Source organism: Ptychodera flava, chromosome 7 (assembly GCF_041260155.1).
Source record: "Ptychodera flava strain L36383 chromosome 7, AS_Pfla_20210202, whole genome shotgun sequence".
In the NCBI taxonomy this organism is placed as follows: Eukaryota; Metazoa; Hemichordata; class Enteropneusta; family Ptychoderidae; genus Ptychodera; species Ptychodera flava.
Window position 1 is genome coordinate 21,892,107 of NC_091934.1, and position 18,075 is coordinate 21,910,181.

At 37.7% G+C, this 18,075-nt stretch overlaps 1 protein-coding gene across 1 annotated transcript; it reads right to left on the reverse strand.

Moving 5' to 3' along the window:
- Nucleotides 1-671: 671 nt before the first annotated feature.
- Nucleotides 672-18,019, reverse strand: LOC139137016 (chymotrypsin B-like). Its single transcript, XM_070704921.1, has 7 exons — nt 17,852-18,019; nt 11,069-11,232; nt 8,789-8,810; nt 6,628-6,802; nt 4,386-4,648; nt 3,170-3,303; nt 672-2,755 (listed from the first exon to the last, which is right to left on the reverse strand). Exons 2-7 carry the CDS (start codon nt 11,138-11,140, stop codon nt 2,477-2,479), a joined length of 945 nt encoding a protein of 314 aa, XP_070561022.1. The 5' UTR covers nt 11,141-11,232; nt 17,852-18,019; the 3' UTR covers nt 672-2,476.
- Nucleotides 18,020-18,075: the final 56 nt, after the last annotated feature.

An 18,075-nucleotide genomic window follows, 5' to 3' on the forward strand; every position in this document is an offset into this window, starting at 1 on the left:
TTTCTAGTGAAGACGTGCATTTGTCATCAACGGCCCGCTTCCTTTTAACATCTGATCACTTGACCACAATCTGCATGCCGTTAATCCCTTAAAACACTGTCCAATGAGTTGATATGTTGACTAGGTAAGTATGTATGTATAGGTATAAAGGTAAGTGTGTAAGTGTGTGCACGTGTAAGTAATGGGATGTATGTATGTATGTATGTATGTATGTATGTATGTATGTATGTATGTATGTATGTATGTATGTATGTATGTATGTATGTATGTGTGTATGTGTGTATGTATGTATGTTTGTATGTATGTATGTATGTATGTATGTGTGTATGTGTGTACTATGTGTGTACTATGTGTGTACTATGTGTGTATGTGTGTATTTCGGTATGTACGTGACGTGTGCGAGCACACGTTTTTGTCAACAAACAGTTGAAATTTTCTTTTAATCGAGATTCGGTTTTTTGTAATTTATTTTCTTCATCCTCTCCACACACAATGCAACATTTTATCAAATGAGTTGACAAACAAACCCATCCGTGGAATACTTTCTGTCGATAGATTGTGAAGGAGTAAATTCTTCATCTATAAACACCGTTTTTAAACTCTTGTATTGCATAAGGAAAATATATACTCACTGAAATTTTTTAAAAATTGGCAAAAAATCAGTGCAAAACTGAAGATGAACGCATGATATTGTTTTATTATAACTAATAGAAATACATGCGTATGAGGTTCTGGATAATCTGACAAACAGATCGTGCAAGAGTGTAACATACATCAGTTTGAAAAATCATATTTTATGAAGCTATTTCACACTTTTCACGTCCACAGAACAAAAAAAGATGGATATGACATCTCACATTTGATTAAAACGCAGAAGCCGAATATCGGTTTCACACTTTTGGACGTAATCATGGACCTATTATGAGCATTGTCGTTCCCAATTGCTGAATATACAGTGGAACCGACTTTATGTAAATTATTCCTCACAAGGGTTGTGAGATTTCTTTTATCAAAATCTACTTGCCTAACTTACCGACAAAAGTAAATTTGGAATGATTAGCGATTTTCGCAGCATCACTTACACCGTAAGCTCTTCAAACGATAATTTGTCATAATTATGCATAGTCATGAAAAGAGCGTACCCCTGATGGTTTGATCGAAGTCATTTACATATACTTACATCCATGGGTCTATTCGACCGTATCTTTACTATTTGAGGTAGTATGCGCCTCGAAAGTAAAAGACTTAAACTTTTGCTCAAACTTTTTCTGAAATAAAGCTTTCAACTATTCTCTCACCAAATCAACAATAAAAATCGGGGGTCACAGTGCAAAGTTTGGAGCTGGCGAAACAAATTACCAAACATTTTGTGATATTTGCAATTCAAAATGGCCGCCATTCCTATGTTAACTCTACGGGTGAAAATTAAATTTTGGATTTTCGAAAAACTAAGACGGTGAAAGTTTTCCTTTCTCCAAGAGCTTTAAAATAAGCCCCATAAGTGGTATATCAGAAAAAATTGTAGACATTTGAAAGTCCGACTGTCTGTCTCCGAGGCGCGTTCTACCTTAAAGTAGTATGTGCCTTAAAAGTGAAAGACTTAAAACTTTCGCTCAAACTTTCCTCAAGGAAACTTTCAACGATTTTCTTACTTAATCAAAAATAAAAGCAGGGTACCTGTGCAAATTTTGTTACTAGAGAAATAAATTACCGTATATTTATTTTTTATCCTATTGTATGAAAGACCGGTGGCCTAGGAGACTGAATAAAATTATTATTATTATTGAAAATAAATAAATTACCAAGCATTTACCGATATTTAAAATTCAAAATGGCTGCCATCCCTGTGTTAGCTACGGGAAAATAAAACTTTCGATTTTCACAAAACTACGACCGTAAATAAACTTACTCAAAGAGCTTCAAAATAAGCTTCCACAAGTGGTAGACAAATACAGAACGGTAAATATTTGAGAGTCCGAGTATCTTTCCCCGAGGTATATTCTAGCCAAGAATAATGCGGCAGTCGTTTCCCGGCACTAGTTTCCTCAACTACCTACATATCCTCGCAAAAGTTGAAACTATCACATGTAATGCACGTGCACATCTAGTTGTACGCAAAGAAAACTAATACTGGCATTACATCTGATATTTTCATTGCATATCTTCATACAAAAGTTATTTCGAAATATGTAGCATTAAAACAATACGTTTTATTCAATCGACACCGTTATTGTTGACAAATAAATGCTGGTCCGGACTAGAATAGAGTTGTTACAGACATACGCCGGGCTGAGTTGGAGCTATAGCAAGTGGAACACCGGGCAGGCACTGGGCACCATTTTTGAACATAAGCAGAGAGCAGAAGACAAAACAAAATACATGTTATTTAATTTGTACTGTTTCTACGAACAGAACAGAATATCAATAAAATTTCATAACTGTTGGAGTCAATTAAACCAAACAATTTGCCAAAATTTTAATCATGTATGTTCTGAAATATATCGTCTCCGTCGTCCAAGTTTTCCCCATTATTCCCTTTCTTCGCGCCCTCTTTCTTTCCACTGCTGTCAACACTTGCTCTGCTCACGACACTGTCTTCACTGACAACATTCGTGATGTCGTCATAGTAACTACTGACGCGTGTGTAGCCATCCGGCACGCCATTAATGCCGCATTTTGGAGGACCCCAGCTGGATATCCCGTAAGAAACCCACTCGCCGCCTTCTGAGCAAAATAACGGGCCGCCACTATCTCCCTGTGTGAAGATAAAAAGGTTAATTTAGCGAAACTAGCCGTAAGTATGGAACGAGTTACATTGTCTCATGAAACAAGAATTTAATTTGCCTTCGATGAAAAATATTCGTCAAGAGTAATTGTACTCTACGCAGATTTCACTTTAAACTTGCAATCTTTGTCTCCAGACGGTATCTCAACCACAGGGAAGCCATGATGAAAGAAACAAACAAAATAAATAAGTAAATAAATAAATTGCTGAACAAACAAACAAACGTCTAATAAACACAAACTAACCACTTCCTGGTTGGCCTACTAGTAACATACTCAAGAGTGCGCAGGGCTTAATATCTGAATTTTCAGATACACAGGTCAAGGAGAGCGAATTCTCACTTGGATAAGGATTTTCAGTAAAAAACCTAACACTAAAACTCACCGAACAGATACCCTCCACACTGCTACCCGCACATAACATGGCGCCTGTTATCAGCTGTTCAATCCAGATTCTTTGACATTCAGCATTTTCAACTATATCAACTGTTGCCTCCATTAGAATTTTGCTCGTATCCTCTGTGTTTCAGTAAATAAGGAAGTTTATCTGACGTGTCACTCGCTTTAGTTTCAAGATTAATTAAAAAATATTATCACAAGCTGTGATATGATTATTCAGAAGCATAATTCAAGGTTATTGTATTGTTATACTATAAAATAAAATTCTTTGTTTGCCGTCCGAATGCTGGTAGGTTTTTAGAGACAATGAAGAAAACAAACACATTGTCAACACAATTACGAACAAAAACATTATTTTTTCCAAAGGAAACATAAAAATTGAGATTATGTTAATACACTTGTGTTTTTTGTCTGTGTATGTTTTTTCCCCTTGCTGGCTGGTAGGTTTTTCAAAAATCCAAGGACGGCAAACAAATAATTTCTTTTAAATGGCCTAATATGTAAATAAGAAGATGATCGACGTGGAGAAAACAATCCGATCGGTCAATGTAATAGCATAGTTGAAAAAAAATATAAGTGGTTACGCATTTTACTATTCGCACCACAACAATGCTTATGCAAGGTGGAAAGGATTCTAAATTTGTGGTGACATATCTATGTTCGTTTTGCCTAAATCAATTCGAATAATAAAGTGAATATACCTCATTTATTAACATATCTATTTTGCGATTTTTCTTTTTTGCTTGTCGATCGTCGTCACGGAATAAAATTAGTTTCGTCCTCTTGTAAACTTGTATGGTATTTTTTTTCCTTTCAGTTTTTTAAAAATATTTTTCATTCCCTTCCTCTGTAAGTTGAGACATATAAATGGTTGAAGGGGAAATGACTCTAACGTATAACAGTGATGTCATTTTTGTTGTTCCATAAATAAAGTAAATATTCTCTTCCACAGTGTACGATGAAGAATCGGCCTCACAAAACTCAAACCCATGTGTTCAACGCGCAATGTGACCGCTGACAAATGTAGTCTTTCAAGACTAACTTCCAAGTGTCAACAATAATGTTAGGTAGGTACAGGTTGTGTCCAAAAGTTGAACACTCATATCTTTTTCGAGGAGAATAAGAAACTATAAAGTGCTGGAAAATACACTGAGATTTAAATTGTGTGTGTACGTGTAAAGAAATACGAATACGGTACTCACTGTTAATATCTTCAGCTCCCCAACCAGCCACCATACAGTTACCGGACTTTTTCCGTTTCGTCGCCAACTTTATCGGCTGCACGAATTCGTTGATTTCGGCCCCGGGAGGTTCCAGTTGTATGAGTGCAACGTCGCTGACGCACGTTTCTTCGTTGAAACTGTTGTCGACATAGATTGCGGCAGCTTTCATCCGCTGTTCCGTGCCTTCGTCGACGCTTAGGTCGTGGTCACCGAGAACAATCACCATGTAATCAGTAGGCGTGCTACGGAGGCAGAGATGATCAAAATAGTAATTTTAATTCTAAATAGTTTACTCTTATTTTAATTATAAAAGCATATGTAATTGCTTTATCCCATATAAAATATTTTTCCATCCCTGTACAAAGCAGAGATCTTTGTCACGGAGTCGGTAAGGAACGGATCGGATTTGGATCTTTGAAGGTTGAGCATCAGTCTCAAAGACGTGTCCCAAGGGCGTTTATAGCACAGGGCCATAAGGCATTACTAGTCATAACAAAAGTCAAAATTATGTTATCAATAAATTATGATTATGGATATTGTTGTTAAAATTATTATTTCTGTCTTTATTGTATTCTTGCAAAGTACCCAACTGCACTGGAATCAGTGTCCACACCAAATTCACGCAGTTGTAGTACAGACCCTCAGAAATATAGTCTCCAGTTGTAGCTTAGCATTACACGGTAATGCGCGTTAACAGTATGCCTTGGTAGTCTCTCTAAACAGTACGAGGGGCCGACTATAAGCATCACAGCAGTGCACAGGCCTTCTAGTAACTCACGTTTTTATCACTGCTGCTCCTTGATTTGCAAAATTTCTACCCTATTAGGGCAGATCGATAGGTCTAGCCTCGAACCAACCTTGTTTTATTCTCTCGGCCGTGCGACATGTACAGCCCAAATACTGCGTCGTTGAGAATTCAGGCCATCTTCAACCCCGTCACAATCTGTAGGGTACACATCTGATTTGCATTTCGGTTCAAAATTAGTGCATGACGTCGGTGAGGGGTGGACCGACCATTTGCATTCATTATAGGTAGGATTTCAACGGGCCGGTCAAGTGTATCACCTCGGTCAGTGATCACATTACAACCATTTTCAGTAATAGAGCGCGAAGCCACTGCAGTGAACAGCTATAAAACTGCTTACACTAATTAGTTTCAGCTGTAGCCGTGGCCACTTTGGTGTTGAACAAGGCTACTTGATAAAGACCAAAAAGTCTGCTTGTACAAAGGCAAAACTAGCTCTGTCTGAGGCCCGAGTTGTAAATGAGAGTTTACGATTGGCACCCTGTGTTCAAGATTAAGATACAATGTAACATTACCATGCACTGGTCCATGTACAAATCTTTTTCATTTCAACTTCCCCAGACAAACTGTCTGCATGGGACATACAATGTTGTCGACTTAGCCAGCTGGCTACAGCTGAAACTAATTAGTGTGAGCAGTTTTATTGCAGTTCACTGCAGTGGCTTCGCGCTCTATTACTGAAAATGGTTGTAATACTGTGCAATGCTACAGTTAGCTTTATCTTTAACGATAGACTGTATTTCTCAGGGTCTGTACTGCAACTGCACGAATTTGGCATAAATACAGATTATCATTCAGGATTCCAGAGCAGTTGGGTATTTTTGCAAGAATACAATAATGACAGAAATAGTATTTCATCAACAATATTCATAATCGTAAATTTATCAATAACAATTTTTTTTCACATGTGTTATGACCAATAATTCCTCGTGGCCCTGTGTTTATAACTTGCTGACATTAAAAAGTTGACTTCATGAAGCCACGTCTGTCTGGTATGTATGTATGTATGTATGTATGTATGTATGTATGTATGTATGTATGTATGTATGTATGTATGTATGTATGTATGTATGTATGTATGTATGTATGTATGTATGTATGTATGTATGTATGTATGTATGTATGTATGTATGTATGTATGTATGATGTATGTATGTATGTATGTATGTATGTATGTATGTATGTATGTATGTATGTATGTATGTATGTATGTATGTATGCATGTATGTATGTATGTATACATTTCTCTGAGTCTCTGTTTTTGTTTTTGTTTGTAATATGTGTATGTATATATTTCTCTGTGGTTGTGTCTCCATCTCTTTGTCCCTGTCTCACTTCCTCCCTCTCCTCTCCACTCTTCCACCTGGTGATTTTGTTCGATAGCCATCCTGATGTCGATAGATAAGACAAACTTACCCATACATGCAGTGAGCAGCTGTCAAAACCCACTCCTTATCGATCAATGTACCGCCACAGAAGTGGGAGACCGTCCCGTATAATTCCAATTGAAGCGATGCCATCCATGGGTAGGAATGTGGAGTTGCCTCGTCCCCGGATGTTATTCTCCGTATCCTGTCGACATTTGCTGATCCTATGAGACAATTTACTTCATGTTTACATCTTCCATGTAGACTGAAAGATTTAGCCGTGTGCGGGCGCACCGTCGGCTCCTCGAGCCCCGACCCTAACATAAGGGGGCAGGGAAACAGTCTACCTCCAACCCTGAGCACCGCAGAAGGCCAAATCTTTCAGTCTTATCTTTAACGAAGATGCTCAGATTCATGCGCATGTATTGTAGACCTTACAATCCAAACTTTACTAATCTGCTTTTTTATACGAAGCGCAACTTATACCACCTCCACCATTTTCTCGCTTTGCTTGGTGCACACGACATGCAAATGAACAACGGGCTATCTTTGGGCAATTGTGTTATTTGTAAATTTTGTATTTCTTACGGAAAACAATATTCCTGTCTTGGAAAATTCTGTAGACCAATCGATAGGACAGGCTGTCAGCTCTGCTTACAAACAGAACATATTTTGTAAACGATGACACTGTTATTAGTATCTCAGTGGTGATGCATTCACGGTACATCTACCAAACTGCAAACTCTGGGGAACAACAAGCAGGTCTTTTTAACACCTATCCCGTTATTTACTAACATGGTTTTAAAAAGTATGTTTTGTTGCTGTTTTTCTCTTGGCACGAAAATGCCTAAAGCAAACGACTTAGTCCGTAAGAGACGATCGTATAATGAATTTCTTTTAGTGTAAAGATGGTCCCTATTAGGAAAGAAGTGAAAACTGAAGCCAACGACATGTTGGAAAAAAACGGGTGTTACATGAATGAAATGTACAGGCTTGGACGCCCGAAGAGCTGCTGTGTCACTAGAACAATTACGGTATTTCGTTTAACTTAGAATGCGCCATGGAAACAGAAATTCAGACTCTCAAACGTTTACAATATTCTTTTGCCTACCACTTGTGGAAGCTTATTTTGAACCCTGTGGAATACTTGGAGTTTTTTTACTGTATTTTTGTGAAAATCGAAAATTTCATTTTTTCCCAGTGTGAACAAGGAGAACAGCTTCACTTTTGAATTTTAAATATTCGAGGGGTATTATTTCTCTGATTGTAACCTTTGCACGGCGACCCCGACTATTTGCTCTTGATTTTGAAAGTTTCTTTGAGCCAAGTACGAGGCGCCTGTTACCTTTTAACCCTTTGTACGCCAAAATCAATTTTTGTTACCTTCATAAAAATATACCGAAGTCAATTTTTTCAGAGTTTTTACAAAATGTTGATAAAAACTTTATAGCCAATGAAATGTGATATCCTTTTGGCCCAAAATGATCAAAATAATTACAGAACAATTCATAAAATTGGTAAATGTTCGACTTAAATTTAGGCGGGACAAAATTACAGCACTCAAATTATTTGCAAACTTTACGCGCGCATAAACAATCAGACCAGCGAAAATTCGATAGGCAACCCTGTGTCTTGGTAGCCGCGCCTGGAGAGTTGACCATTATTCTGGGTGATACATTCTTGTTAATTGACTATGACAGGCACCTGTACACAAGCAAATACAACCAAGTGGAGCAACTCACTCAGAATTCTCTTGCGCATTTTTTGTCGGTTTCATTTTCAAAATCGCTTTGAGTAGAATCACTACTTATCCGTTTTCTTAAATATCATGAGTTACAAATATCACTAAAATGTTAATGAAGACCTTATTGCCGATAACTTTACCATACTACACCATTATACCCATATTATGCAGATTCAATAAAGATCTGTAACCCTGACAACCGCCACACCAAGTATTGCAGAGTCAGAACCTGTTGCCTAATAAAAGTTCCCCTTGTAAAATGACACATGTGTTTTGAGTTTTGTACACAATTTCCTGCCATTTATGACTCAATTATGACGGGATAAATTATCTTGCAGATTTGAATAAATCGTAAAATGTAATAGGATAGTGATTATTACGCAGGCCCCAGAGTTCAAAAGCCTAAATACATGCGTGCTGTTACAACCCCTGACTAGACGAACCATCTCAGTAAAAGGGCACTCACTGTCGGCGATTTCCGAGAATTGCTAGAAGAACGAATACAAATGGATAAAATTGTGCATTGAGTCAAGTAAAATGGAAAATTAAGTTAGGTTGCTGTCAGTATGAATCATCTGCCAATAAATCGAGTGTTCAATTCAAGACGTGTTAATGTTGAACAGCGATGTTAGCTGCAGCTCTCAAGTTTATTTTGTTATTTGTTCCATGAGACGTGTGCATTCTCTAATTCTTCTCCCGAAATATGTTGAAACGCTTTATCAACGTATAAATCCTATTCCCTCATTGAAATTCATTTGTGAACAACAACACTGATAAATACTCACATACAGGTTGTGTTGACAACCTGAACACTGGACACTTTGACATTGTTTTTGCAGTAGGATTAAGAAAATGTATTTTCAAAATAGAGACAAATGCCCTGAAATTACATCATAATTTACAGCTAATGCAGCTGATAACACAATAGTGGCTTTTTATCGCAAGATCTTTGAGATGGAAGCTCTGTCATAAACAGCCAATGATGAAAATGAAGATTAGGCTGTATATAAATAGTGTTGTGCAACAGCTGTTAAACAACCACTTTTAACGATTATATTTCCAAAAAACCCGATTCGATGTTTTGTGTCTCACTCGACCCAGATTGCTACATAAAATGACATAAATGTTGCTGAATAGGAAAACGGTGCAAACGTTAACGGTCAACGAATCCACGCCTAATTAATAGAACCGCAGATATGTGGTCGTGCGTTTCAACAGTGGAAAACATCTGTCAGCCGTTCTAGTATTTAAACTCTAAATATTCAAGTTTTGCTGATCGCAATTATGGGTGCATTAGGTTTAATATCATGGCGTGCGCGACTCTGCCGACAGCAAGTTTGGTCCACTTTCAGCTTATTATTCCTGCTGAAATCTCTGCTACTTTTCACAACGAAAACAGAAATCTCTACTTAGGCTGAATAAGAAACAACCCAAACAGACAAACGGACAAATAGCATATAGAAAAAATGAAATAAGAATAATCGACAACCAAACTCTGTAATATGATGATTACTCTCGTTGATTGGAAGTCTTACACAATTGTTCTACTGTAGATATATTTGTAATATGCGGTTTGTTTGTTTTTTGCTCATTTGCTTGTTGTCTTTGTCCTTTTTATCAAGTTTATTTCTCTCTCTTCTTAAGTCTGTGTTTTGCTCGTCCATGTGTTTGGTTGGTAACTTGTTTGTTATTGAGCCTGAGGCCCCTTCGGTCTATATGGCAGCGCGATCACGATATTCTCTCAACGGTCTGTAGATTAAACGCATTGTCCTGACCCCATCATAGTGTTCCATGAGTCAATAATGGATTCAATAACGCAATAGATGATCAAAATGTTCTGACTTCATATCTATTTATTGAAATGACGTCATTCTATATTTTAAGATTTCCCCTGAAATATGTGCCATGCGTTGCAATTTTTCGGGTCTCGTATTCAAGCAGCATACACGACAGACCGAAGGGACGATGGAACGTTCGACAGGAGAAAAAACTGGTGCATGACCACAATGTGGTGTATGTTGTTGTATGAAAGAATGTGAACTAAACTGAACTATGCCGTTATGTCTTAGAGGGCCATAAGCTGTATATTTTGAAGACTGATTTTACTATTTTCGTTTTTACTGTCAAGTACAGTTTCTTGTTCTACTCCCCAAAGCATGTTGAGATACACATATTCAGCTTGTCAACTCAGCCTGTACATGTATATACTGCATTGTTACTGTTTACAAGTGAATTCTGGTCCGGACAAGAATTCAAATGTAAACAATAACAGTGTATTCTACACGTATACAGACTGTGCTGACAAGCTGGACAGTGTTTGTTTCATCACGCTTTGCGTAGTAGAACAAGAACTTGCAATTGACATACAAAACAACAAATAATGAAAAAACCCAAGAGTTACATCTTCTGGCCATTTTAATTCTTAATAAAAGTCTCAATATTTATTGTTTTTCTGTCGAGTTGTCTTATGCCTACGTTTTTGGTTGCACCGATTGAACGTTTATATATGTACACATCTCTTGACATCTCATGCTTCCATATAAGTTCTTTTACCGGAATTTATCCATGTCATTTTCCAAAATGGGACATTCGAAAGAATGTTCTTATCATTGGTACTCTTGTCCTCAGCGATTGATCGAATATTCCACCACATCTAGTACCAGTTTAATGCCCTTATCCTGCTTATCGTAAGCCACATGACGCGCATTTTCGCCATGTGCGTGATATGTAAAATATAGAAACATACCTTGATTAATCGTCCCTCCACTTCCAAATAAAGAGGGACTAGATACAGTATAAGAAGATTCAAGATCTTCATCTTGTATACTACTGGTATAGGTCAACGCTACTGTTACCCTTTCACTACCACTTTGTGGAACAGGCTTACTATTTTCAAACGATGATTTGGACCTGCGCAGGTGAAAATAGGGAAGAAAGGTTCGTGAGACAGGCATGATTCATGATGACATCCTGATCAAAGGAATGCAAAAAGGAATTGTGATGCATACTTTCCTGTTTGTAATTGTACTTTTATGTTTCGACGAATCGGTAAAATTAACACGAATGTCAGTCTTTGTTAAAGATCCTGTAGACTGTGGAGTCGCTAAAGTTTCATTGCAAATGCGCATATTATATTTTCAATTACCTTTAGTTTTGCTTGTAAAATTCAGATCTTTGTTCTACCCGAAAAATGATATCGGAAAATGTCCAAAAGTATCCTCCCCATGCTTTTTCCACGATAAACCGACTCATTCTTTGTATTTTTTGTAGTTTCAGGAAAACACGCGCCTAAAAACTGTTTTTGAAATATTGTCATTTTTTTAATTTTTGTATACGGTGTTATTTGATTTATTTTAACAACAAAGATAAACAGAAAAACAAGGGGTTACTACTTTTTAAGTCAGGATCCTGAATTATTCCTACCCCATGCTTTTTCAACTACAGAAAGGCTTAAGTTTTCGTAATGTTTTTGATAATTACAACAAAACATCCGACTAAAATTAGTAAGGAAATAATGTCATCTTTCTGATTTTTGCACATACTGTGTAGGGTACAGTGAATAGATAAGGAAAATGATGAGGTACAGCAGTGATCCAATCTGGCATTTTGAGATAAATCTTATAGAAATACCCTTTGATTTTATGCAATTCACACTGCTTCAAGACAAAATACAACCCTACATTATGTAGGGAGATGATTGAGTCTAAAGTATCGCCTTTCCCGCTGTGTAGAGTTTGAAAACATGTCTTTGCTATTGAAGTTTATATTGTAATAAAGAGTGCATAAGGTGGTGATCTTATACGATTGTATATTTATCAAAGGCACTAAGAAAAACGGCCGAGTCAGAATTTTTGCAGGTTTTTGTACAGGAAGGAATAATCTTGGCATGTTATCTTGAAATCTCTAGTAATCACACAATTATCTGAATATTATTTTCAAAATGACTTCTCATTCCAAGTCTTTTGTAAAAGTTTCAAGAAAACGACGATATTACAAGGACGTTTTCTTGCGTTTCTACAATGCAAAGCGATGGAATTGGCTGACACTGCGTCATCCAAAAGTTGTCCTTTAAATGGAAACAAGAAAATGTCTTTTTTCTGGAATAGATACAATGAAAACAAGGCAGTATTGCTGAAGGCAATGAGTACTTGGGCCGTGATAGAGTAATTTTGAGGACAATATATACTACTATTCAAATATGGTCTTGAATTTCCTCCTGTCATTGAGACATTTGACTAACTGGTTATTAAACGAAGCAATGGCATGACAACGGCAAAATATGTCTAGCAACTTTTGTGGAGTTTGAGGCAGGGGTTCTTTATTTATAGCGGGAATTGCTTAAACTCCTTAAATATTCAAATTACAGCAAACTTCTTTTGTTCTCGATGGTAGATGTCTAATATTTAGATGGGCATATTTAGATTTCTACCCTACAGTTATCCCTGTATACCAAAAATCGGACATCCAGCTCTATTGGCTTGCTCAGAATTAGATATGCGCATAATTAATGAGGTACAATATGTGGTGTCATAAGGTGTCTTATCATACCAAATATGAAGGATGTAGCACTTGTGGTTACTGAGTTGTGGACAAATATATATATTTGAGGTCAAAGGTCATTGAGGTCACGTCACATTTTGTCATAATAATTGTATTGCTAAGTTATTCCTATATACCAAAAATCAGACCTCTAGTTCTATTGGCTCGCTCAAAATAAGATATGCACATAATTAATGAGGTACAATATATGGTGTCATAAGGTGTCCTTTCATACCAAATATGAAGGGTGTAGCACTTGTGGTTACTGAGTTGTGGACAAATATGTATATTTGAGGTCAAAGGTCATTGAGGTCACGTGAAGTTTTGTCAAACAAATTATATTGTTAACTTATCCCTATATACTAGTATCAGAAATCAGACCTCTTGCTCTATTGGCTCGCTCATAATTAGATATGCACATAATTAATGGGGTACAATATGTGGCGTCATAAGGTGTCCCATCATACCAAATATGAAAGGTTTAGCACTTGTGGTTACTGAGTTATGGACAATAATGTATATTTCAGGTCAAAGGTCACCAAGGTCACATGATATTTTGTCAAAATGTCTGAGATATCTGCGTGAACCGATGGACTCACGGACGGATATGAGCCAATCTATAAGCCCCCTGAACTTTATCCGTGGGGACAAAAAAATTGTGTCACTGCATCCTTTAGGCAATATACAATGAGAAACTAAATTTTTATTTTTCTTGGCATCATACATGCGAGTCTATGGAGAACTGCCTTATACATGGGAGTCTATGGAGGTGTAAACTAAAAAGTCCTCTAACACGGCCAAATTTGATAGCATTGTGAAAGAAATCGACGTGCATCTGTATGGGGTTGGGTACTAGGCGTGAACGGACGGACGGACGCACGGACATGACCAAACCTATAAGTCCCCTCGGACTTCGTCCGTGGTGATTAAAAACAACGCAACAGTTATTACAGCTACACCGGCGGTAGGTTCATATCCAGAGCCCCGTACGGTCTGCCGCCGTTGCTTGAAAACAATCTCATGCACCCGGCCATATGGGCAGCTGGCCGGATGCATGACTTCCCGGAGAAGGCGAGCTGTCACGTTCAAGCTCAGGATTATTTGTCGATCAAATTTCAATAAATTTACCTTACCTAGATGAAATTTTGTCTATAGGCTGAAATTTCGCCGAAGTTTGACAAAATTACATCGATTTTTCAGGTTCATATGCGACATTTTTGAGTTTTGAGTGCAGACAGAAATAAGTTTGTTTGAGGCAACATGGCTGCGACCCCATGTTGACCCCTAGCCCTGCGTACGATGCTATGTGCTACAGCTAACACACAGCATCGTACGCAGGGCCAGCGAGAGAGTTGCCGACATCGACGGTTATTTACGAGAAGTGAATAAAAGACTGTCATTTTGGAAGCGATCGAGTAGCTGAGGTAGGCTGGGATACGACTTGGGCCCAAGAACGCTGAATTTCGGCAGTAATTTGGCTTTTACGTCAAGTCCCAAAATGGATTTGAAGTCACCGACCCAACGTACGGGTCTTTGCAGGGCTGTGGTAAGCGGGGCGGTTAGCTGTAGCGGAACACACAGCATCGTACGCAGAGCTAGTTGACCCCCAAGTGAAAATGTTGTCGCGATCAAATCTTCCTATATTTTTTTCAGAATTTTCAACAAAATCATTGCTTCTTACATCTTTTGTAAAATATAAAATACTAAAATAAAACTGCGATGTGCCATGTCTCCAGATTTCTAAAATATCGTTCGTTGACCGTTCGACGCAAACTTGTGACGCAGTTGAAATTCAATACTGACCGCCAAATAATCTTAATGAGACGAGATCAGTCTAGACATCCTCCAAATTATCCAACCATTCGCATTGGAGTTCAGCTCGCTTAGAGTATCATAACATTTTTCGGCCTTCTTTTAGATCGACCCTAATATCTCCCATTTAGGAAATAAATACACAAGCTACCTCGACAAAACTTCGTGCACCATCCAAGACCAAACGCACTACAAATCTGTCTTGACGTCATCATCTCCTTACATGGTAATCGGCATACCGTATTTTTTAGCAAAGGGGACACAGAATACGTCGGAGTATTCAGTTTCAAAACGTATTACATGTGTGATGTTGTCAAAAAAAAGTCATGTTACTGCAGTGGTATAAATTACAAAACACAAAAGTTCAAATCAGTTTATTTTGGACTGGCTTTACCCAACATTTCATATTGTTTCTTATGCCAGATTTGACCACGTGCTTACTGGCGACCCCTTTCATGCAAATTTTGTGTCAAATGATGTGTTCCCCTGGAAAAACAAACGTACGATTTCTAAATGAAGGAGGCGAAATTTGCCCTCAAGACTCGAAAACCACCCCTTTGGGTGTACCTAGCTATTTTTAACGAGCTTCTCGAATCTGCAGCTCTATTTCGAAATGATGGTCTGGTTTTCTCAGCTCAAGGATAAGTGTTCTCCATCGCTGTGGGCATTACTATTCTCAACCGGGGGTACAGTTTCCAGTCGTAATGTTTTTCATTGTGTCCGGGATATAAAACCTTTCCTTTTCAAACTTTCTCTTTGATTAACACTAATCCACATCTTGTCAGTGATTAAACATGTTTCAAGTTTAAATGTTAAATTCTGGTCTCGAGCCCTCCTGTTCGACCAAACCGAAATTACCCCTCCCACTTTGGCTCGTCCAGTGGGTGTAGCAAGGGTCGTGCCATCGCCTAGGAAACGGAGGGTGCATTAATTGTTGCATTTCGATGCACATTTGATTATATTCAGAAGATTTTGTGGCAAAAACTCAGATAGAGAAGCATTTATATTCACATCTCACTTATTCAAGACTGGCTGAGAGCAGCACTTCCATTCAGTTAACATCATTACGCCATTTATTATGCCAAGAAAGATGAAGCCAATACATTTTGCCCTCCCTGGTCTCAGCCAGAAATGGTTATACCTTACAGTTTTTTCCCACGGAATGAAAACAAATGTACTTAGGCTGAGGCCCAAGTACAATAAAATAATAGTCACAGATATAATCCGTTTAAAAGTGATGGTATGAAACTGGATAATGGAGACACAAAATACCAAAAAAAGGTGACGATATATCCGTGATAAATATTTTCTCGGGGTCAACATGTGAACATGTGTGCTCATCTTATTAATACATGTATGTTTGTGAAGGCAGTGGGGTCCTGGCCTCGGCAGTATTGGGCTCCATCGATCAGAAAAATCCCTTGATCCGACTGCCGTGTCTGCCCATTCGACATCATGTAGACGATACATGGCAGATATATCTACAATCCCGTTTTAACAAAATGAAATATTTCGTCCGGCTGCAAGATGTTACTCTTTCGGAGGGACCGTGTTATAATCGTAGCCTGAAGTAAACTCAAGTTGTACGTCACAATGTACTAAAATCTGTACACAGTGGATGCTGGCCATGTAACATATGCGGTTACGGTTATATTAGTTTAATAGTGGCCATTGTGTTTATACAACGAATCACATACTAAAAATCTGTACACGCTGAATGCTGGCCATGAAATTTGACCAAACATGTAACAGATACGGTTATATTACAAACGCACATCCGCTCTGTTTAAAAATAACCGTGTAATGTTAGCAAGGATAGCAATTTGGGAAAACGGTCGATTTGATTTTCAAAGAGTTCGAAGTTGAAATTCTATCGAAACTGGTGTAAATGACGAAATTGAGAAATTTCAAGGAGCTGAGATTTCCATAATTTCGATTTATATGAACCTATTTCTTTGACGACGTTTCTGAGCTTTTGTGGATCATTTTTTAGAGTCTTCGGGTCACAAAATGGAGCGACTTGAGTTAATTTCTAAATGTCCAAATACAATAACTTTGGTCTTCTTTGAGAATGAAGTCTTAACGAAGCCTTACGACATGAAGAAGCTGGCTGAATATACAGATTTTGTTATTTATCCCGTTCGTCGATGTATTACGACCTGCGCTCATTTAACATACATGATAAAGGGGGATTTGGCACAGCTGTGGCCGTCGATGCGAATAGACCCACGACCAATTCAATCGTGTCATCCATTAGAAATGTGTTATTTTGGAGAATCAACGTCAGATATGAGAGTTTGAATGACGCCCATGGTAACATTTGGGTCGATTGTTTTTTGCATTGTTTTTCAAAAATACTTTGCATATTTCATTCATTTTTTATATTTGTTAGTTTCAATCATGCGGAGTAATTTCAAATAAGATTTGAGACAAACGGAAGTACTGTGAATTTGCTATTTTTACATTTACGTAAACTGTATAAAAGCTAGTATTCACGTAAGCCATTGTTTACCAAACTGGAAATTCAAATAAATGTTGTTGTTTTTTTGAGGTTCTTTCCCTCGTGCCATACTTGAGAATTACACTACAAAAATATATAAGCGGGGCAAACTAACAGATGGGAGAGTGTTATTCCACTGATTGCCGCCGGATATGGTAAAATAAATTTTCTGGTAAATTTATGTCTACATGGTTATTAATTAGTAACCCTCACTACAGCTCGTTATAGCAAAATTATTGACTTTCGTAATGGCAAATTCAGATGAGATTTTTAAATTAAAAAAAATTTATGAATGTAAAATTGACTTCTTTTTCGACAAATTATAAATGACACTCTCTAAACGATTTCTGCGATGCCGAACTCTTCCGTTGCACTCTATTCTGGGTCACGGTTGTATGTGTATCGGACGTCCTTGTGGTGCCGTCCAAAGGACCTGATCGCGCGTGACCCGCTTCGAAATAATTTGCGCTACATAATATATAATTTGCGCTCAAATATAAGTACAAATATATCCGCAATAAAACGATTCGAAAGTGACACTTCGGGGATTCTTCAATATTAAAATTTTACCGACACGATCTGACGATGTTCCATTACAGAAATGGAATTTTGACATTTAAAAACCAACACTACTTGCGTTGCGATTCATTTGGATCTGCTGTCCAAAAATTCTCTTACCTTGGATGTTTGTGGTGTTTTTAGTCCCTTCGATGTTGGTATTGTCATGAAGAAATCAAAATGGCAACTCTTAAACGCCAATTATGACGTTTCCAATCAGACCACTTGATTGTTTCAGGTGATTGTAGCAGCTGATGGTCAAACACAGAGGACGAATCCATTGAATACAAGGGGGTAGCACACGGAAATTATGATGGGCAAAATTCACTAAACGGGTAGTCGCT